Here is a 24,466-nt window from a genome sequence, read left to right as displayed (position 1 = left end):
CAACCTTCCTCCTACTGTACATAACAAGGCACGTCAGTCGGTCATTTTCACAAATGATTGTTTGGGTATTTCCCTTGTGCCTGAAGCTGCCAGCTTTTACTCCCACTATGTTATTTCCCAAACAGTGTTTTACACATCTCGAGTTTTATGAATGCTCTCAGGCTTTGCTTAAGAAATAATCGGCCTTGTGTCTGTTGAGACCAGCACGTTCCGCTCTGCAGGAAAGATAAACAGAGTGTGGCAGTCATTATAGTTGACTACTGCACGAGAGTCAGGAATAGGATGAGCTCGGGGTGGTGAACAGAAAGCTGACTGCAATGGCAATACACTCCAGAGATGTTACAATGATTTACACCCATAGTTTTCAGACTACCTTATAATTTTATCAATATTATCATGAAATATTTGTGCAAAAATCTTTTTTGTGTTTCAAAAGCTGTGGCTGGATTAGACAGACACAGACAAACACAAATTATATTTATTTTGTTTATTGTTTACAAGAAAAACTAACAAAACTAAATTCTTGACAGTTTCAATTTGTCAGTTCTCAACACTGTCGATATCAAAGCCAACAAATAACAGAGAATGTGTTCAAAACGGAACAAAAAAATAAATAAACCATCACATCATCAAATTGTTATTCAGTATTCCTGCCATTAGCACACAGTAGAGCTCTAATCCTGGCTGCATGTTCTCCACGAGCCTTTCACACTGTTGAGGGGTAATCTTGGCCCATTCTTCTTGAATTACTAAATTCTTAATTCTAAATTCTTTGGTTCGTGCTTTGAAACAGACCTTTTGATAATCCACCACAGATTTTCAATGTGACTCATTTCTGGGGATTGAATTGGCCACTCTAAGACCTGGATACAAGTTCTCCTGACCCTGGATGTGTGGCAAGGGGCATTATCTTGTTGAAACATCCAGTTTTGACGGAACAGTGTATGTGCAGAAGGAGTTCAATGTACCATCACAGACAGTTGATGACCAACACCAGCAGCATTCATCCATGATATTGCCTCCACCATGTCTGACAGTAGGTACTGTACATGCTGGAGCTTTGTCTGGCCTTCTGCATACCCTCACATTAGCAGGAGGAAGATAAAGCTGGAAACTGGACTCATCTGACCACAGAATCTTCTTCCAGTTCCTGACTGTCCAGTTCTTGTGTGCTTGGGCCCAATGATGCCGGGCTAACCTCTGTCTCTCATTGATCAGGAGCTGCCTTGTAAGACCTTAAGCCATGATCTTAAAGTCGACCACGTACAGTTTGGGTGGTTCCTTGTTTTAGCCAGTTTTCTCTATAAAGAACTTTCAAATGCACTGGTTTTATATAGACAAGAAGCACAGGAACAGAAAAAAATGTGTCTTTTAATAAAAAGCACGGCCTTCATTAGTGGATCACTGGTACCAAAATGACCTAGTACTCAAAATGTATTATGTATTTTTATAGAACCAATCAAAGTTTTTAATGGCTGTCCTAGTATTTTGTTTAGTATTTTGTCTGTGACTCCACTAAAAGAAATTGCACTTGAAGACCTAAGGATGATTTTTAATGCAATATTTCACAAATACATGGGGTGTCCGAAAACTTTTTTCCAACACTGTACCATGTTACTTTTCACATACATGCTGCTTCAATAGTTGCCAAAAATACAGTGTAGTTGGTGCACAATATGCTTAATATTTTTCATCATGCAGGACATAAACCATAAGGCATAACATTAGGACCACCTTCTTATTATTTTGCTTTTGACTCCCTCAAGGACCCAAGTTTCTGCTTTAATCCTTGACTTGAGGAGGGATACTTGAGGAGAAGTAATATGCAATATATATATATACTATGGATATGGCTGATTAGGACTATCTGCCTTCCCAATTTGGCTATTTTGTTTGTGCTGCATTGTGTACGTACTAACATATTCACCAGAGCTCCCAGCTCAATGGAACATCCGGGCTAAGTAAAGAATACATTTTTTTTTAAAAAATAGTTATTGTGAATGAAAAGTGGAACTTTTAAAAGGCAAATACTGCTAAATTAAGCCAAGTGAAGATGCATCAAGCTCAAATACTATTCCGAGCAGACTAACGTGCTTAGTGTATTCCATTCAACCACTTCTTGACAATGCCGTGGTGTATTTCCACTAAACAGAGCACATCATTAGATAACGCGGTCATCTGACAACAGGAAGGGAATGAATCACGTTAGGCTCAACTCGGATTCATCTTTCACTTATTTCTGTGACCTCCTGCACGCAATCCTCACCAATACGTCTTGCTTTACTTATGCCTCAAAGAGATATAAATGTCAGGTCCGACTACAACCAAAGAACACAATGTGCTACAAGGATTAAGAAGAGAACAGTACACCCTCTGACTTCATTGTGTATCAGTCTGAAAAGGAACTAAAACAAATGTACCAGAATACAATGAAGGGGCAACCTTGGCTACCTCTTTTCTTTTCCTTATAAAGCCATGTCTGCAGTGGATTTTTTTGTTCATTTGTGTACGATGGATTTATTAGCAAATATTGTGAGGGTTACAGCAACTAGTTTTAGTATTGCACCCTAAAAAAAAAAAAAAACACAGCGCACTGATGTATGGAACAGGAGGGAGAATAATCTCTGTGGTTATACCTTTCGTCCGTTGTATATATAAAAAAATAATGCAGATTTGTAGGGTAAAGAGTTGATTTTTGATCCAATCAGACCTTTAAGGGCCTTGTGATATATAACAGTACTAAAGGAGTGGCACCTACCTGTCGATGAATGAAGACTACAGATCCTAGGAGCCTCCAAGTTCCACCCTGCCGATCCACATGCAGCATGCGCAGGATTTGGAGGAAACGGATGCCCCTGCAACAGACAACACCATCTCTTGTATTTCGTTGGCATCTGATGTGAGTAAATGACAAAATGCAGGACAAAATGATTGCTCTACCTGATGGCAGACGTGGCGAACACTTGGCCGTTTGACCCTACCCCAAGCACGATGATTGAGGCAATGACCACTATCAAATCTATGAGAAGAGATGGAAAGAAACAAAGACAAATCAAACACTAGTTTCAACAAAATCTCAAACTTTAGTAAAACTTTGCTTGTGTGATGCAGGTTGTTGATCTACAAGAACACTTTGTGACATCCGTTGCATTTAACGAGAACAAAAGAAAATGCCAGGTGCACCTATGATTGATATGGGCTTCCTGATAAAGCGGAGGCGTCCTTTGATGCCTGCATATTTGCTGCGGCAGCCTGCCGACCACAGCCGGACCACATACTCCGTGCCAAAGAACAGCACCAGCACAATCTCCTGTGGAGCACAATGCAAAACGCAAAGTAAGGGTTACATTAATCCAGTGGCGCAGAGACAATAAGTGCAAAACACGTATGGGACAAGAGGATGTGGAAGTAGATAAGGTATCGTTTCTAAAAGCATTGATAACACAGCGCCATGCATTACCACACATTTTAAAGCATTAAGGTCATTATAATCAATCACCAAGATTTACAATATGATATGAGCGGGTAACGACAGGTGTGTGAGATACCCTGAAGAGAGACACCGAGGTGGTCCAGTCATGCCGAGACCACCCAGCCACCGAGGAGAAAAGATGGAGGTTGATAACATGTCTGATGACAGCTCATATTGAGGCAGGGTCAATGGCTAAGTGATTGAAGCCACAGGCAGAAATGCTAACTAATCAGCTTAGACATCGAGCTTCTCTTATAAATGTTTCTATAGCACTCGACTGACAAATAAGAGCTTAGTTTTTATCGATGTGCAGCTGCGTATCTGCTCGGGCTGCTGCCTTTTTTATAAATTGCGTTTCCCTCGGTGCTATTGTGCATTTGGTTTTTATTATGTGCATACCAGTCAGTGAATTAATTAACTCTCCCTGACGGTGATCATTTTCCTGGCCACCGTGTATCCATAATATTTAGCCACCATACTGTCTGCTGAGGCCTTGTGGGTGGCCATCTTATTGAGTGCAGTTGCTTGAACTAGCTGCTCTCTGGCTGCCCCTCTCTATGAAACATAATACTGTGATCCCTGCTGCAATAACACGCCACTGCAAGGCCCCAAAACAATGACCTGTCAATCAGACAAGACCCTATTTAGTCTGAAGAAAGTGTCACCCTAGTACCAGTAAAAGAATCAATTTTTTACTGTTGCTCTAATTTATTTCGCCCGTTATCCTTAATTATATGCTTCAGTTGTCTGGCCTTGAATACCTATACCCTTTATTGCACGAATTGCTCATTTTGTGTCACATAGTTAAAGACAAAGAAGCTGGGCCGGGCAGAAATGGTTCAGTAGATCTCTATAACATACCCTGATAATCAGATGGAATTATCATTTGGTTTCACTGCATTCACTTACTGGAAACAAACAAACTGGAGAAAACCAGATGTCTGGAACCTGCATATACCATCAATTTGAGGTGAACTTGATCAACTAACTATAATCTTTTTAACTGTATAAGACAGTAATGGGGTCTGTTTATGTCCCTGTTGTTATTGTTTTGTTTTAACTATTCACAAATGGTCCTTGTGGGTTTATGTGTTCTAGAAACTACAACAGACTCACGGCTTTTACTAACACTGTCAAATCAAAACATCAGCTCCGCAACAAAATGTGTTATTTGACAGCTGGGTGAAATTTGAAAGTCAAAGGTACGCATGAATTTGGGGAATTTTATGGGATTAGTTGAAATAATTCCCTAAAATGGGTCATCCAGATGTTGGGGTGTTTTCGTACGTGTTTTTTTTTTTTTTTTTTTAAACTGGCAATCACGTGTTTACTGAAAACAGCCGCCTGTTCGTGCAGCGCTAATCTAATCAAGCCAGACGAGGATGAAGCTCATTCAAAGAGGTGCTTGGGTATTATGGTGTCGGGTGAAAATGTGATTAGATTGCTTCATCACTACAAGAGGGATGTATACGCACACACGCACACATCGCATTCATTACACCTAGATTTACCTGAGCTTCATGAAGCTTTTGCAACTCATGAGTAGTACACAATCCAAATAATACCCCGGTTATTAATGTTGGGTAATTTAAATGAGATTGACAATATCCCCTTGAATACAAGTTTCTTCTGTGATTTAATATATCAAATGCTGTAAGGGGATATTCTTCTTATGTGCAAGATTTAATCCTGATTTTTTGTTTTTTTATTATTACCATAAGTCATTACATTTACCAGAAGATTTAGAACAATATTTTAATGCTAAGATTAAATTTTCAACAAAACCCTTTACTCACTTTCACCAGAAATATTAGTACAGAGATTAGTTGGCCTCCAAAAAGATTACGATTGTCTTCCCCTCGTCTGACTATTTCCCAAATGGGAAAATTGTTTAATTATCAAAGTACAGCATCTTGTCATTATTTAAGAATACATTTTGGATATAGGTTCTAAATGCATTACTGTCACAGGGTGTAATCTGAAAAACCACATTTTCTAGTCAGTATGGGTCTGGTATTCTTGTTCAAGATCACAAATACTCGGTAACACTGGCCAAACATGGTGTAAACCGTGGGAATATTATTCTTGGGAATAATAAAATTTTAATAAAACAATGATAAAGAAAAGTGCAGAGGAGAATCAGAGAAAGAAGAGTTTCATGTCACGTGTGTGTGTGACAGCGTGTGTGTGTGTGTGTGTGCTTCTGTGCTAGCTTTACTTTGGCAGCTGCCCTGAAGGCCAAATATCCTCAAGGACTAATGTCCCCTCTGCCATCCAAAACAAGCAGCTTGTGATTCACGGATGTTAGCTAACCCTGAACTTTCTAAGTATAGCCACCACCACCACCACCACCACCAGTATGCTCCACCATGACAAAACTCCCAGAGCTCCACCCCCTCTAGCACACTCACGTAAAAGTACGCACACAAGAAAAAAAGAGAGATAAGGCATTATCTTATCTCGCGATTAATATTGGATATTCACGTTCGTGCACAAACACGCAGCCAGGTGTACACACAAGTAGGCTTCGACAAAAAAAGAAAAAGGGGCTGATAGGTCATTATGTGTAGTGCGATACTTTATGGGGCCGATTATTGTTGATATATGTGGTGAAACAAGAGATGAAAAATATGCACAGTGGATGAAGGGAGGGAAAGAAAGAGACAGAGAGAAAGAGATAATGATAAAGGGTATTTGGCTCTCTCTTTGTATAAATAAATGAATAACTGTGATAGTAGGTCTACAAAGGGCACTGGCCAAAAGTTTAAAGAACACAGTGTCCACTCTGTCCTCTGACTGCCACGGGACTCAGGAGGTGGTACGTGTGTGTGTGTGTGTATGTTCTTCTGAGTGCATGTCTGTGCAGCCTTTGTGTAAACTGTGTGCGAGAATGCAGTAGCTACGTGTGTATTTATATTCGCAGTGTGCTGGCAAGAGACGGATGATGCAAGCTCTTTGTAGAGTGTCCAAACTGCAGCCATAATTTTCTCTACCTGTTGTAAGCCCTCGATTTATTGCATCACTTAGCAGCCTTAATAGCCTCATAAGACTGAAAAAAAAAAGTCCAGCAACTATCAACCAGTGCAGTCTGTGCGGAGCCAAATGATTCTGCGTAAAAAGTGTCATCTCCATATGTTAAAAAGAGCACGGATGCAATGCAGGCTGGTTGGTGTGTGTCACTATATTTGCAATAACAAACAGATTAGTCTTTTAGAGTTTTCTAATATCTGGACTGAGCTGTAAGATGGCGGTTACAATCTCTCCCAGCCAAGATCTTGTATCGCCATCATGTGGACAACTCGTGGTACTGAACGGAGACTGTACTTGACTGACTAGTCATCTGTCAGTCTTTAGTTCATTGTCTTTCCATATGTATACAATGTGCAGCAATTACAAAGTAAGTAAGCAAACATCTTCCTTGTAGAGGAAGCATAACTAAATCAAATATCTAAATGCATAGTGGTATGAAAAAGTGTTAGGCTCCTAATGATTTCCTGTTTTTTTGCATGTTTGCCACACTTACATGTTTCAGATCATCAAACTCATTTAAATGTAAGTCAAAGATAACACAAGTAAACACAAACTGCACTTTTTAAATGAAGCTTTTTATTATTATGGGAAAACAATATCAAATCATACAAACCTGGGCCACCTTTAGCAGCAATCAAGTGCTTGTGATAACTTGCAATGAGTCTTTTGTTGAGGACCTTTTGTTCCACTCATCTTTGCAGAATATTTGTAATTCAGCCACATTGGAGAGTTTTCCAGCATGAACCATGTTTTTAAGGTCATGCCACAGCATCTCAGTAGGATTCAGGTCAGGACTTTGACTAGGCCTCTCCATTTGGTTCTTTTCATTCATTCAGACGTGGATTTGCTGGTGAGTTATGGATCACTGTCCTGCTGCAGACACCAACTTCTCTTCAGCTTGAGGTCACCAACAGACGGCCGGACATCCTCCTTCAGTTTTTTGGGTTGACAGCAAAATTCATGGTTCCATTTACCACAGCAAGTCTTCCAGGTCCTGAAGCAGCAAAACAGCCCCAGACCATCACACTACCACCACCACATTTTATTGTTGCTATGCATTACTTTTACTCCAGGTGTAATGTGACACACACCTTCCAAAAGGTTCAACTTTTGCCCCTTCAGTCCAGAGTATTTCCCCCAAAGTCTTGGGGATCATCAAGATGTTTTCTGGCTCAACTGGGACCAGCCTTTATGTTATTTTTGCCCAGCGGTGGTTTTGATCTTGAACTCTGCCATACAGATCATTTTAGTCCAGTCTCTTTTTTATGGTGGAGTCATGAGCACTGACCTTAACTGAAGCAGGTGAGGCCTGCAAGTCTTTGGATGTTGTTCTGGGGTCTTTTGTGACCTCTTAGATGAGTTGTCACTGAGCTCTTGGGGTAATTTTGTCCAGTCGGCCGCTCCTTGGAAGGTTCACCACTGCTCCATGTTTTCACCATTTGTGGATAATGGCTCTCACTGTGGTTTACTGGAATCCCAAAGCTTTAGAAACGGCTTTATAACCTTTTCCAGACTGATAGATCGTAATTACTTTCTTTCTCATTTGTCCCTGAATTTCTTTGGATCTCGGCATGATGTCTAACTATTGAGGATCTTTTGGTTTACTTCTCTTTGTCGGGCAGGTCACATTGAAGCGATTTCTTGATTGAGAAGAGGTATGTTAGTAATCAGGCCTGAATGTGGCTAGAGACACTGAACTCAGGTGTGATAAACCACAGATAAGTTATGGTTTAACAAGAGGGGCAAACTCTTTTTCAGACAGGGCCATGTAGGTTTGGATTTATTTCCCCTTAATAATAAAACCCTTCATTTAAAAACTGAATTCTGTGTTTACTTGTGTTATCTTTGTCTTATATTTAAATTTGTTTGATGATCTGAAATATTTAGTTGTGACAACCAATTTTCTAAATATCAGACATGTACATTGACATTTTGCCTACTATCAGAAACAGAAAGAAAAATATTAGACCTCTATTAAACCTCTAAGGCATGTGTGGATTTGCACAAAGCTGGACCAGTAGCAATTTCATCAAATGATTCGTACTGATAGTTTTGGTAATTGGTGTGCAATAGTCCAACTTTAGTCGTGGTTAAATTGAATCAACCATTCACACACAAACAAACATGCAAAACGCTCACATTCCATTAAACCGCCAACCCTGCAATTAGCGAACAATACCCTCTCCCAAATGAGTCCCATTCCACTTCACATAACTCCAGCTGTGTGGAGAGCCTTTAGAAGAACTGTGTAAGAGAAGCCCTTAATATAACTTAAGTAGATGATAAAATGTACGCAACCTTAGACAGGGCCTCAATACACAAGTGAATTGTAAATATGGATTATTACTACATGTTGAAGTTCTGTGGAATTAGTGAAAGAGTTCTTCAGTAAGTGTTTATGAAATGAATCTACTCACCATCCAGAAGAGGGTTCCAGTGGCAAAGTCTGCATATTGTTCTATAGTGGAGAGGACACTGAAGATGAGACACACGAGGACCATGAGAAAGCTGAAAAAAAGGAGACAGCGTTACCCGTCAATCATCACAACTAATAACATTTCACTCCCTGTTCTAAAAACTGAAGTTAGTAAAACTGAAAATAAATTGTCCAAATGTCCAAACTGTAAAGCCACAAAATAGGCTGCTAAGAGATGACCATATATTTAATGGATTGAGCTGATAATAATTTTAAAAAAGGAAATCAGGAGGCAGGAAATCACACTCTGAGTGAAGGGGATGAAATGAGCCACATTGATTACAAGGGATTCACCTTGAGATCAAGCAACGCTTATGATTATAACATTTCCGACGAAATAAAATACCAAACATCATGTTGTATCGAGCAGCGGTATAAAGTTTAAGGGGCGTTTGTCTCTGTTTTTTTTTTTCAGTCATCAATCTTGCTTGTATTAGCAGCTGACAGGAAGTTTCCACATCTCCTAGCAACAGCGAAACTTTCCGTCGAGGCCGCCCATCTGTCAGTGTACATACATCATCTGCAAATACAGCCTCGTGAGCTGATCCACGAGCAGCATACCTTAAATGAGGGCAGTGGAAGAAAAGAGGGCAGGAGAGAAGGTGAAGATGGTAAAATGGGATTAAGAAGTAAAAGAGGTGAGGACGGGCCAATATTATATTTATATTTTAAATGCATATGCTGGTTATTTTCTCAACCGGGAAAGTAAAGTATGGCTTACCCCAAATCTTCCAAGAACCCAGGGTGGTGTAATTCTTTTTTTTCTAATTGTCCAATAATTTTCAACAAAATAAATGCATTTCTTTTTTAAAAATGTATAATTAAATACTCCATTAATACGGCGCCGCCTCATTTATATGTTTATATAAACTTTATGTTCACGACATAACTCATTTAAAACGTATGATTTTCACATTTCTCTTGGCCTCAGTTGGCCTTTCCTGACTCTGTGTGGGATTAAGAGGAGAATTGGTTGTATGCATTTTTTCGCCATGCCAGAAATAATCCTTGAAACACATCTTTTAAGTGCTTGTCAAACCAAGAGTGTTTGCATGCACCATTATCAACTCCCTTTAAAACACGCTGTAGTGGGGGTATTAGGACACTGTGTGCTACCAGCTGGATTACTTGCCATATGCTAGAAATGTTATGTAAGTGCCTGGTGCTTGTTATTACCATTTGTTTATCATGCAAAATAATGACAAAATATACGTACAGTAAATCAGCAGAATGGAAACACTGCTCAAGTCATGGAGGAAACTAAAAATGTAGATGTGACCATTTCCGTCACAGTGACACCACTGATTCAGACACCTGCATACTGGACTCTCACATGTTAGTGAAACAAGTTGAAGGTGTTCTTTTTTGAAATTATGAAGCTGATCTCCAGGACGTCAGGTGATAGTATGAGCTTAACTCAAAGCAGGATGACGCAGAGAAAGACTCTTAAAGAAGGATTCCCCTTACACCATGACACATTGGCCAGATGGGACTCTGATTTTACTGTATGAGGAGGATTACTGCTACCCAGCACGCATGCACGCACAAAGTGTGCGCACGCACACACACACACAATTCTGCCTCACTCTTTTGCTTTGTGTTCAAAACAAACAATAGCAAGCCAGTTGTCAACAAGAGCTTAGGTGACATCATCCCCTCTGATTGACTACAGTGACCAAGCTAAGACCAAGAGATTCAGTCCAGGCTGTTTTAGTGTGGCCTTCTCTTTGCTCCAATTTGCTCGTGGCTATCCAACTGTCAATGGGATTTCACTATGATACATGCCCTAGGTCAGGGGTCACCAACCTGGAACTGAGAGCTACTTCAAGGGTGTGGAGTAAAACAAGGGGGTACCTGTTTGATGCACACTTCCTGAATAATAGTCTCTCATTGTATGCTTAGTAATAATAATAATAATGACAACTTATATGTGTGACAAGGCTGTCTGTTCATTTACTCATCTTATTTTTTTTTTGAACCAACGAAGAACTTTGTCCGTTATCACTTCGTTCACATATTTAAATAGATTTTTAACAAAACATCTGTTACACTTTTAGAGCAAATCATTTTTGTTCAGTATTTAAGTTTAACACGTGTGTCACTAAAAAGTTCTGTTTAGCCAAGGGAAGTTTCAGTTATGTTCATTGACTTGTGAAAAGGACTGCCATTTGCCCACAGCTGTCTTTAACACACAGGCCTTTCAGGTGGTTAGTTAGCATGGAAGCTAGCGTGATACGTGGTAAGTGTCTCTCCACATTGTGCAGCTTTGCTGTTGCCACAGTAGCCCCCCACATTTCTTTTACTGTTGTAAAAAGAACCGCTTCTTCCCACTCACTGTGAAGTATTCTTTTGCTTTTTCTGTCATATTTTTCTGTTTTTAAAACCTACATCATAAGCTCCTCAACGTATGCGCCTGCTTCCATACATCGGTAAAAAGAAAGACAATATGTCTACCTTATATTTAATAATGTCATGTTCAAATGCAATTGTTGCTGATATAAAAAGAACAGTAATCCAATTAAATAAAAGTTTTAAAGGAGCTCCACACTATTGCTATGTGCTATTTTCAGAACATGTCCTGCAGGCAACTTACGTGTGGGCGACCAGGTAACATATGTATGGACTGTACAAATAAGGACAGCAGAACTGCTCCTCAAAAAGTGAAACCAAAGCCAGTACAGCTCCCCCTGGTGACTGGCTGCAGTATGTGTTACTGGATGAGACTTGGGCCGAAAAAATTTGTTGTTTGATGCATGTTAAAGTGTCAAATTTTTGGATAAGTTTGATTTTAGTTAGGCTAATTACCTGCTTATAATCAACTTATTTTCAGTAGCCTGTATAAATAGAAAGACAAAAGCTACACTTTTTGCTCATCTGATAAGTAAAGGTCCATTTATACTGACAGCTCTCTCTGCTTATTTATCAGATGATCCACAGACCAACAGTTTCTGCTACAAGTGTCCCAGCAAACTAATCCCATCTTTGTTACTTGTTTCAACTTATTTGAGGTTGTTTACGTGACTGATATCTGCACGTCTATCATCTCTAGATTCTGCAGATGCAGGTGCTTATTGAACAGACAATCAATCAACTTCTATTTTATGCTGAAATTTTCTAAATTCTGTCGGATCCTCAAAACCACTTAAAACATTTCCCATAAAAACCCTGGAGAGTATTTCATGAAAATATTAATTATTTTATCAGATAAGATGCCAGATGCTCCGAAAGGCCACAAGTCTTTCGGAGCACAAGGCAAATGGGAACAACAGTTTGTGTTACATTGTTGCCAGGGTTCTAGGAAGTGGCAATTATCAGGCTTCTGGGAAGGGAAAAACCAGACAGAGGGTCAGGCTAATATGAGGCTAGGTAAAGTCAACTCAAACCCATTTCAGATGATCTTATTCGAACAAGCATATATATGATGTTGTTGTCATGTAGGTCATGTAGATCGTGTAATCCATGTTATTTTCCTGTAGCGCATGGGACAATGACATTTGTTGTTTTGGAGGGATAACAGTGCAATCTCCCTGAGTATAAGCTCTTGTAAATGTAGAATGAATGAATGTAAATGGAAACTCTTAATCCCTAAAGCTCAATACCATATTTTACATCTACAGGTGAATTAGCTAAGGTAGAGTGAAAGGCATTTTTCTCAGCAAGGTTATGTATGATCAAGGATTTTTTGATGGATTATGTTGAGCTAAGTACATTTATGTTCAGACAGTACTGCAACTGAGCGAATTAAAGCAGCTGCTGTTCTTCCTGATTTAATGACTAAATAAACATACATACATAATAAGAAGATACAGAGATTGATACTTTGGTGATAGAGTTTACCGTTAGCTTGACATACTCCTTTGCTTCCTGAGTACGATGTGACACCAATGTCAAAACACACAGCTCTCATGAAATCCCCTACCAAACCCACAAATGAAGTGTTTAAAGGTGACTATTTCCTAATGTCACATCCTAGTTTTCAGCAGTGACTGTGACTGTGGAGAGGCGTTTGCAGTGGACAGGACTAGGTCACCCACAACTATTGGCCAACCTTATTTAGCCAGGCCAAAACCCCTGGGATCTGATTAAAACAAAACAGCTGGGGTTTTAGGGAGTATTATTCACTGCATATCCATTAAGCTTTACTGAAATAAGTACAGCATAGTCACACCACACTCTGAAATCCCCAATCAGCAAGTAAAATCAGACAGGAATCAGCAACATGAGGCATCGACAGCTCAGGTCTTCACCCATCTGTTTGCCTACAAAGTGCAATTAAAACCCCACACCACAGGTACCAAATTATCTGTAAGATAACAGTCTCACATTGCTAATTTACATGTATAAGTGAAAAGAAGCTAATAGGGTTGTCAAGTAGGTATTTTCCTTTTAAAATCAGGTCATTCCAGCAAACCAGAACCAAGTCCCAACCCTCTCTCCATGCACACACTCTCAACACTGCCCTCAAAAGCAAAAACTAATCAGGAATTTTATGTGTGTCTCTTTGAAACCTGAAAGGACCCTCTTTGCTACTCATCAAAGCCAGTCACCTCCACCATCAAACAAAGGAGACCTGTCCACAACCAAGCCTCACAAGGCCATTAATATTCTAATCAAACCCACACAGCTGAAAATTTTAGTCATGCTTAGTGGAATTTTGCTTTCATAACGTTGCATTTTTTAACCTTTAGGACCAGAGGTTTGGTTTAGTGGTGACAGAAGAAGCAAAAGGTCACAGGTGTGCATCCCCTTGGCTTAGGTACCAAGGACCTAACGTGAAGTAGCCCTTACAAGCCTCTTTCTTAAGCTGTTCAATGCAAAGAATCTTCACATGAGTAATCAGTAATGGAAATTTAAAAAAGGGATCATTTTTGCATAAAGATTCCATTTTGTGTCTGCTTATAAACGCAATCTGTAAGTGCGCCAACATAGAATACCATTACAAATCGATCAAAAGGCAACTCCACATCTTAAGTCATTACAACTACAGTTTTTACATCCCACGTCTATAAACATACAGCCAAATCTCTCCTTCCTTTCTCAGTCGTAAACTAATGTCAGCCTTGTTTCTCTTCAGCCTGCTTGAAGCACTGACAATAGTTCAAACACAGATATAGCTATGAAGAAACAACAAATTGTAAAACATTCATCTGCAACCCAGCAGCACAGAAGATCTACACAATCACCGCAATTTCAAGTCAGGCTCCAAGAAAGGTTGTCAGATACAGTATATATTTCGCATTAATTATAACCAGATGTGAAATCACCCAATTTTGCTGTCACTTCCTGAGTTATGACGTTGAATAATGGCTGGAAAATATTATGATTTCACACTGAAGTTGACCTTTGGGTTTTTGGATCACTTCATCACCATTAGACACTGTGTGAATTTTTTGCCTCTGTTTTCTTATGAATGAGTGATGGACAAAACATGTTTTTAGAGGACACGGTGACCACCAAAACATAATCATTTCATCGCCCTGCAGAAGTGAATCTTCATATCAGATTTGAGAAAATTCCCTCGTGCTGTTTCTGAGATACTGTGTATCACCTTGGCTCAGCATCCACTTGTACACATAGGGTCAAAGTGTAACTTATAATATGCATGGTTCCATCCATGGCTACTTTAAATGCCTTCATTTTGACACACAGTGAGTTTTGTAAAACACTCTCTGGATTGGAGTATAACAAACCTGAACCCGGGTGCACGTAAATTGCCCAGGCCATCACTACAAGACAGCACGGTCATTTACAGAGCAGCCCTCCATCAACCTATTTTTGACCCCCGTCCCCATCCCATCCATTGAAGAGCTTAGGGTGGATTACACCACATCAGCCATCAGCCATAAACAAGGATATTTAGTCTTGGCTTAGCTATCATCTTATCCAACAAATACTTGGGAAATAGGTTGATAAAAATCTCCTTACAGGTTGGAGGTCAGGTATAATGTCAAGAGAAATAGATGGGATCACACAACAGTGGCAGTGACATTCACCACCAGCAACTTCCATCACCACCGAGTAACAGCCTCAGTTAAACAGCACAATTACAACAGCGGGCAACTCCAAAACAAACAACAACAAAGACCAAGACAATCGTGTCATAATTGTCAGGCTCCGTGTTTACCTTGGCATTGGCGTTTAAAACTAATATGTTGGCAGTGCAATTAGTTATGTGGAAGACAGAAAGCTGAGTAGTTTTAAACATAAAAAACAAAATTTTACTTTTAGTTGGCTGCTATAGGAGACATAAATCATTAATCATAATCTAGATGTTTATGAACTAATGTGTGTGTGCAGGTCTGGGATGGATCCTGCTACACAGACACTGAAATAAAGAAAGATTTATTCAACTATCATTTTGTTGTTATCAAGTGTTAATAACGATTTGAAAGATAAATTAATAAAGACAATGAAAGATAAATGATGTTGTTGAAATGCTTAGTATCCAGCCATGAAGACAAGGTGTGAAAAGCACAATGGTGAGATGTGTGTTTTGAGGAAAAAGTTGCAGCAGAAAACAGCATTACAACATTTCCCAGCGTACATATCTTGATAGTGGGGCTGCACAATAAATCGTTAAAAAAATGTGATCTCAATTCACACATACACGTGATCCCATTTCGAAACACAACAATTCTTAAGCATTTTATTTCACAAGCGGCATCACAAACAAATGCTCCCATTTCTTCCCGGATTTTATCAGGCGCCCCTAAAGGCAGCACTGCCACTGACTCCTCCCTTGACCTATGGTAAAGCACCTTTAAAACATGTGATTCTGTCAGTGGAGGAAACCCACCTGCAGTTAAGTGTGTGGAAAAAGTGAGGGAGAGAAGCAGAGAGAAGTCAGCAGTAAAGAGAGTTGAATGGATGGCGAAGAAACCCCAGGTGGTGGTGGCGAGAGTCCCCCACAGAGTTAAAGTTCATCAGTGCAATAAATAGTTTGAAAAAAAAAAAAAAAAAAAAAATCATGCCCAAGAATTGTGATCGCAATTCTAAGCAAAAAAAATAAAAATAAATCGTGATTCACATTTTTTCCAGAATTGTGCAGCCCTACTTGATGGAAGGGATCCACAAAGTTCACTTCATTCAGGCAGTAATCTCTTGTAAGCAGATATCCAACAAGAGGTTTCCTTTCTGCCCGTTCCACATGGATAGAGGGGAAATCCTGGAAGCCGAGGATTCACTATAGCCATTACAATAATCTGTCCAGATATGAAAACACACATCAGAACCAAGTGTGTTAGACAACATCTGGCCTGCAGCATTCTCACGAGGATAAACAGGTGAGCTTCTTCCTCAAAACAGACTAGTTGAGGTATAATAATAGTAAAATCACCATCACCACCATTTTCATCGTATATGAAAATTTTGATTACAAATAGAGGTATTTACAAAAAAAAAAAAAAAATGTGTTCTTTGAATGAAACACTGTGTAAGAAACTGAGTATGAGTTAGTATAAGGGGACCAAGAGGTATAATCTGCTGTAAGTCTGAGAAGGGCATTTAGGAATCATGAGGGCATGCATGGTTATATCCTTTGGTTACGTAAAAGACTCAGAGGGAGTGGCCCAAACGTGACGGGAATCATAGACCCAGGTTGTCTGCGCCGTGGCAAGTCAGCACGCCATTGCATAAGACGCTTTTCGGACACATGTCCGCTGTATGCTGTCCTTAGTCCAAGAGATATCTGCCCACTATGACTAAATCATTAGTGTGGTGTCTTTGTCCATATTCATGGTCCTGGTAGTTTACTAGGCAGCTGGATGAAAATATTTTATTCCTTTCACAAGGTTCTCAGATGAATGGTTGACAGATCTAACTCCCTGTGATGACTCTGTACGGTACTTATGTCAAAGTTTAGAAAGCCATTTACGCAGTGAGAAACGCTAAACAGTAAAACGTGGAAGGCGTTATTTTTTTCCAAAGAAAAACTTTTTTTTTGTTGAAATACAAATCTTTTAATTTTTAAGTAAATTTTTAAATCATTTTAATTTGCACCCATTTGTACCCCTTGAGGAAAATAAACCCCGTCTCCTTTTTTTCCTTCAGACTGCTGTATAACAGCTGAACAGGAGTCATTACAGGATGGAGCAGAGGCCAAGGACAGCTGTGAATGTTTATGTAGTTGTGTCCTATTCATGCATGTTTGATTGAGGATTATGTTGTTTGTTTGTTTGCTGGGACTGTAAACAAAATGGCCCCCGCGGGATGAATAAAGTTTTCTGACTGACATACAGTATGGTTCTATTGCATGCATTCATTTTCAGTCTGTAGATGGTGCGTTATCCTATTAGACTACCTGCTCATTGGACAGATGTTCTGGAAAATCCAGATGGAGTGTTGATGGGTATATTTCATGTACATGGGCCAATGTGTTTACATATTTACAATCATTGTATTATTATAATCCAACACATCTGTGCTATACCTGGCTCTGTGTGTAAGCATGCCCACCATTAGCTGGAAAATGTTGCTATTCCTTGCTTCCTCACAATAAAGGCAGTGATGCAACCACCTGCATGTATGTCATCCTAACGTAGAGCAGAGGCCTGTATCACAAAGTGAGCTCAACTTATCCAGTTTTACTCCAACTTATCCAGCTGAACTTATCCAGAACAATGATGATCTGGTTATCAACCCGCTAACTCAATCCAGGTTTGTCTTGTTGTGAATCGTTGAACGCGCACGTATAAAGGGCAGGTTCCAAGGGAGCAGACTAATCACAATCATGAGCGCTGATCCGCCAGCAAAAAGGACAGCATACTCCTCCTACGAGGAGACTGATCGTCCTCAAATAGGAAGAAGAAAAAGCAAAACTCACTCGAAATCTCAAACAGTCAAAACACCGCGGCTGAATCGAAGAGACACCTAATGGCATGGCAAAGGATTGCAGATTGCATAAATTACACATCAATGGCTCAGTTAGTTGACATTTAACCAACCAGCCACGAAACCCAATCACTGTGCTGCATAGATGAATCGTGTGTATTACAATTTGTCTCATTCCCCCAGATGTAAAAAGAACGTGGGAGCAGATAAAAACCAAGCACAAAAACATTTTTTCACCCGGGGAGTTGGATTTTTTAATTCTATAATGTTATATGGGCTATAATAAAGATGGAAGCTGATGCTACAATTACATCATATCAATACATAAAGTTGTTGGCCTGAATGAAATTATCCTGATTTTGAGCTGTGTTTGAGATTAGAGGGGACAAATAGCTAAAATATACTCTTCTTTGTGAGGTTATCTCCTGGAAGATGCGTTCACGCCGTAAAGCTCTTCTCACGATTTGGGCTCCAGTATCAATCGGGTCTTCAATTAAAGGGCATGTGATTCTTTACCGAACAGCTGATTGGCCGGTGGGTGGAGCCCTTTATCGGATTCAGATAAATTCTGAAAGCAACCCTGACCCAAAGCAGGTTTGCCATTCAGAGTAAGTTACCATGGTAACGTACCTCGATAAGAATGAATCCAGCTTTATGATACCGTAACCCAGGGTTAGCCCTGAATTTACCTCGCTAAACTCGTAATCCTGCTTCGTGATACAGGCCCCAGGTCTATTAAGAATGACCTATTAGGTCTGTCCTGAGTGTTGCATGCAGTCCTTTCTTTCTTCCTTCTCCGCTGCCAATCATTACAGAGGCCAAGAGAATAGATGGCACCAACGATAGCCATCGACATGTAAGCGGTACTTAAGGAAGTGTCAACAGGGATCAGTCAGAAGGGTTTAATATTAAATGAAGGACAGGCTCAGGTTTGCTCTCCCCTATGAAGGGAATGTTGTTATAGCCTCCTAATCCCTGAGTCATGAACTAAAGTGAGATACACTGGGTTATACTGCCAAAAGTATTGGCTCACCTGCCTTTACACACATGGGAACTTAAGTGACATCCCATTCTTAATCCATAGGGTTTAATATTACGTCGGCCCACCCTAGCTATAACAGCTTCAACTCTTCTGGGAAGGCTTTCCACAAGGTTTATGGGAATGTTTGACCATTCTTCCAGAGGCACATTTGTGAGGTCAGACACTGATGTTGGAGGCGAAGGCCCGACTCACAGTCCCAAAGGTGTTCTATCGGGTTGAGGTCAGTCAAGTTCTTCCACACCAAAGTCGCTTATCCATGTCTTTATGGACCTTGCTTTGTGCACTGGTGCAAAGTCACAAAGTTGGGAGCATAGAACTGTTCAAAATCTCTTGGTATGCTGAAGCATTCAGAGTTCCTTTCAAAGGAGTTAAAGGGCCAAACCTAGCTCCAGACAAACAACCCCACACCATAATCTCCGGCTCCACCAAACTTCATGTTTAACACAACACAGTCAGACAAGTACCATTCTTCTGACAATCCCCAAACCCAGATTGGTCCATCAGATTACCAGATGGAGTGTGATTTATCACTCCAGAGAACGTCTCCAATGCTCTAGAGCCCAATGGAGGCATTCTTTACACCACTGCAACCAACGCTTGGCATTGTATTTGATCATGTATGGCTTGGATGAAGCTGCTCGGACATGGAAATCCATTACTTGAAGCTCTGTACGGTCTGTTTTTGAGCTTATCTGAAGGTCACATGAAGTTTGGAGGTCTGTAGCAAGTGACTCTGCAGAAAGTTGGAGACCTCTGAGCACTATGGGCCTCAGCATGCACTGGCCGCACTTTGTCAGCTTACATGGCTGAATTGCCTAATTGCTTCCACTTTGTTATAATACGACCAACTGTTAACTGTGGAATATTTAGTAACGAGGACACACACACACACACACATATATATATATATATATATATATGTATGTGTATATATATATATATATGTGTATATATATATATATATATATATAAATATACATATATATATATATATACAGTGGGGGAAATAAGTATTTGATCCCCTGCTGAATTTGTAAGTTTGCCCACTTCCATAGAAATGATCAGACTCTGGTTTTTATGGTTGTTTACTGGTTATGGGTATAGACAGAATATCAGTCGAAAATGCATAAAAAACACACAATCTAAAAGTTATAAATTGTTATGTATTTTATTAAGGGAAATAAGTATTTGATCCCCAACAATTCACTTAGAATTCAGGCTCCTACAGATTGGCTGGTGCGCATGTGGCACACAGCTGTGCTCAGTCAACTAATTACCAATACTCCTGATCTTAACTCGTCATGTATATAAAGCACACCTGCTCTAAGAATCAGTTTCTTACATTCCAACTTCTACAGCACCATGGGCAAGACCAAAGAGCTGTCAAAAGATGTCAGGGACAAGATTGTAGACCTGCACAAGGCTGGTATAGGTTACAAAACCATCAGCAAAAGGCTTGGTGAGAAGGTGACAACTATTGGTGCCATTATTCGCAAGTGGAAGACCCATAAAAGGACCATCAACTGTCCTCGGTCTGGAGCTCCCCGCAAAAATCTCGCCTCATGGAGTGAGGATGATGATGAGAAAGGTGAGGGAGCAGCCTAAAACAACACGGCAGGAGCTTGTTAATGATCTGGAAGCAGTTGGGACCTCCGTCACCAAGAAAACAGTTTGCAACACACTGCGCCGTTATGGATTGAACTCTTGCAGTGCCCGCAAGGTCCCCCTGCTCAAGAAGGCACATGTACAGGCCCGCCTTAAGTTTGCCAGTGAACATCTAAATGACTCAGAGAAGGCTTGGGAGAAAGTGCTGTGGTCTGACGAAACCAAAGTTGAGCTATTTGGCATTAACTCGACCCGCCGTGTTTGGAGGATGAAAAAACGTGAGTATGACCCAAAGAACACCATACCCACGGTTAAGCATGGAGGTGGAAACATCATGTTTTGGGGCTGTTTTCAGCAAAGGGTACAGGGAAACTTCACCGCATTATGGGCCAATGAATGCAGCCATGTACTGTAACATCTTGGACAAAAACCTTCTTTCCTCAGCAAGAACACTGAAGATGCCTCGTGGGTGGGTTTTCCAACATGACAATGACCCAAAAAATACTGCCAGGACAACAAAGGAGTGGCTCAAGAAGAAGCATATTAAGGTCATGGAGTGGCCTAGTCAGTCTCCAGACCTTAACCCGATCGAAAACCTGTGGAGGGAGCTGAAGCTCCGAGTTTCCAAGAGGCAGCCAAGAAACTTGAAGGATTTAGAGACTGTCTGTAAAGATGAATGGGCCAAAATCCCTCCTGCGCTGTGTGCAAACCTGGTGACCAACTACAAGAAACGTCTCATCGCTGTGCTTGCCAACAAAGGTTTCTCTACAAAGTACTGACTTGTGTTGTGCTTGGGGATCAAATACTTATTTCCCTTAATAAAATACATAACAATTTATAACTTTTAGATTGTGTGTTTTTTATGCATTTTCGACTGATATTCTGTCTATACCCATAACCAGTAAACAACCATAAAAACCAGAGTCTGATCATTTCTGTGGAAGTGGGCAAACTTACAAATTCAGCAGGGGATCAAATACTTATTTCCCCCACTGTACACATATATATATATATAGCCTCCCAGCGAGAAGGTCCAGGTTCGAGTCCAGCTCTGGCTTTTCAGGGTGGCATTTGCATGTTCCCCCTGTGTTTCCGGTTTCCTCCTACTTCCAAAGACATGCTAATAGGTGACCCTAAATTGACCCTAGGTGTGACTGTGAGCGCAAATGGTTGTTTGTCTATATGTTAGCCCTGCAATAAAATGGCGACCTGTCCAGGGTGTACCCCACCTCTCGGCTGATAACAGCTGGGATAGGCTCCAGCAACCCCCGTGACCCTGGTGAGGATAAGTGGTAGTAGAATATGAGAATACTGAGAGGATATGAGATGATATATATATTATATAGTACAGTACAAGAGGCTTGTACCTATTAGCTTAGTTAAATCCAGGTGGCCAGGCACATCCAAAAGTGTGTTTGCCGTGGCAAGTATGTTAACTAGAGCATACATGTTCATATGTCTGCAAACATAATGTATAAAGTCAAACACAGGTTATGTCACAGTCATGTTTTTGCATTTGCAAAAACTTCACACATCCTGTTTGAACATTTTGCCAATAAATACAGCTCAGTGTATTTTCAACCTTAATACGATACAAACATACTACAAGATGGAACCATACCTCGCATTTGGCCAATCCCATAAAACTCCAGCTATCTGTCGACTACCCTTACATTAATTGGTGTCAAGTTGGTGGTGTGGCCAAGAGAGAAGAGCAAGAGTAATGGGCAAGAGTAAGAGCAAGAGTAATTTGATAAATTCAAGATACAATTTCATAATTATATATATGAAAAAAACAATAATAGGGAACAAGCTAAACAATGGTATCACAGGGCAATGATCCGGTGATACTCAATACCCTCTGTATCTGCAGAACAAAAAATAAATAACCCCAAAACAGGCAAAACCCCAAATTATATAGACTATTTACTCAGTACATGTTGTGAGCTTCACAACATTTTTCAACTTATATAGAACAAATTACAAAAAAGTGCATCTGGCTTGCCTAAAAAACACAGACATCAACTTTATATCAATGTGCGCCAACAACACAGTGTAAAATAACCATAAACTGGTAAAAGTGGAGTTAAAATGAAAATGTATTTGCTTCAACAATATTCTGGCACATTATAGATGTTTTGCAGGACTAATACTGGTGATGATTATTTGATGGAACCTACTGAGAAAACATAGCTACAGTTCACTACTCAAGAATTCAATATCCCTGATACACTATACGGTTCATATAAATGTTGTTTAATGGGCGAAAACTCTTCATTGGTTTCAGTGTATGATCCAGCTGAATGTAAACAGGGTTCAACGGAGGCCTTTCAATTGAACTTCTATTATTATCATTCATATTTTTATCTAATCTGGTCTAAATCCACAGGCTCAGAGCTTACTGTGACTAACCAGTAGGATACTTCAGAGATCATAGAAGATCCTTCACTCACATGGTACACAGATATTGAATGTGATTGGGAGTTGTATTTTCAAATTTAGCAAAAAAATCTGCCAAAATCATACAACCCACATATATGTATGTGTGTGTGTATATATATATATGTGTGTGTGTATACACTGGATATTTTATTTGAGTATTTTATTTGAGTGAAGTTAAAGTAAAACTGTGAAAATTAGATGGTTTCCGACTGCAACACAACACTGCACATAGCCTCCATGTTTCATGCATGAGGTTGCTGATTTGTCAACCTTATGGAAGAGCGGAAAAGCCACAGTTAATCGGGGCCAGAGGTGTGATCAGTCAGATCACGCTGACCTGTCTCTGTTGGGCTTTCTTAAAACAACCACAGAGACTAAGCAGGCCACCAACACCTCTCCTTCTGTTACTGAGAACCAGAACCTAATACTGGAAGGAGGAGCACTAGATGTAATTAACGGGAGAGCAACTGAAGCTAACGAGAGACACTGCACAGAGACCCAAGTTTGACACTCAACCTTTACTGAATTTTTAACAGCTTCCAGGTCGATTTATTTCCTGCTGTGTGTGTGTGTATAAATTTAACAAGAGACATGTGCTTCTTGTATCTTTAAGTGCTAAATGCTTTGTTTTGTGTTCAGCACGTATTCTGTTTATTTGATCTAATTCATTCATTTAAGCATAATGCAAGCTTGTCAACTTCTGCGGTCATCTGTAAAGGATGTGTACTTACTTTGCGCTGTGCTAAACTGTCCACAAATCTGAAATCAGGATACACACAACAAGACAGGTACTCACACAAGGAAGTGGTAGAGGAAGCATTTTAATCCAGCAGGTCTCTCAAGGAAGTTGTAAACATCCCCCTGCATGCTAGTCTTGATGTAAGGGCTGTGGAAATCCTTCTGATGATGCAGCCAGCTCGATTGAGGGAGAGGTGGCGGGACGGAGGTGACGGAGGGCTGGCCGTGTATGATCTGCAGCCCTGGGTCCTTTGTGTCCCCTGGTGGATGGCAGGGAATGCCTGATCCATTATTCACTGCTGTGGGGTCCAGTTCCAGTGAAACAGGAGAGTAGTGGCTTCTGTCGGGTGTGGGAGCCCGTAGGGCAGTGCTACCGGCAGTGCTGAGGGTGGAGGTTGCCGGGTCCGCGTCCATGCCCTGGTCCAGGTTGTGGCAGAGGCTTGTGGTGGCATATCCGTTGGGGCTCCAACGTATGAAGGAACTCCCCAACCTGTTACCATAGTCACGCTGAACATGGCACGTTGTGTGAAAGGAGTGTGTTCGCCTTTCCCCCATGTTGGACGCTTTAGTTGAGAGAGGGCAAAGGGGGGCTTAAAAGTCCTGGAGGATCGGCTCAAGGTTTCGGGTGGAAGGAAAAAGACCAGCAGGATAGGAGACCTAGCTAGACATGGTTAGGTTCCAGCTGCAGAGAAGAACTGTCTCTGGTGCGCTGAGAGTGTGTCCATACCTGCAACAGGAGAAGTGACATAGGTAACGGATATGGTACGTCTGTATGTAACTCCTGTCCTCTGTTTGCATGCCACTAAAAAGACCTATGCTTCAAGGGCTTGCT

At 40.5% G+C, this 24,466-nt stretch overlaps 1 protein-coding gene across 3 annotated transcripts in view; it reads right to left on the bottom strand.

Annotated features, from left to right (window-relative positions):
* kcnq1.2 (potassium voltage-gated channel, KQT-like subfamily, member 1.2) overlaps nucleotides 1-24,466 on the bottom strand; it is a 161,376-nt gene that overhangs the window by 133,977 nt on the left and 2,933 nt on the right. For all 3 annotated transcript variants that reach the window (XM_047597062.1, XM_047597061.1, XM_047597063.1), the window contains exons 2-6: nucleotides 23,693-24,361; nucleotides 8,920-9,010; nucleotides 3,184-3,310; nucleotides 2,941-3,019; nucleotides 2,759-2,855 (exon numbers count right to left, since the gene is read on the bottom strand). In XM_047597062.1, coding sequence (XP_047453018.1) covers nucleotides 2,759-2,855; nucleotides 2,941-3,019; nucleotides 3,184-3,310; nucleotides 8,920-9,010; nucleotides 23,693-24,189 — 891 coding nt within the window. In that variant the 5' untranslated portion in view covers nucleotides 24,190-24,361. The remainder of the gene's footprint in view (nucleotides 1-2,758; nucleotides 2,856-2,940; nucleotides 3,020-3,183; nucleotides 3,311-8,919; nucleotides 9,011-23,692; nucleotides 24,362-24,466) is intronic.

This window comes from Mugil cephalus, chromosome 10, assembly GCF_022458985.1.
Source record: "Mugil cephalus isolate CIBA_MC_2020 chromosome 10, CIBA_Mcephalus_1.1, whole genome shotgun sequence".
Classification (NCBI taxonomy): Eukaryota; Metazoa; Chordata; class Actinopteri; order Mugiliformes; family Mugilidae; genus Mugil; species Mugil cephalus.
The sequence above is the reverse complement of the archived record's forward strand: the minus strand, read 5'-3'. Positions and strand labels throughout refer to the sequence as shown.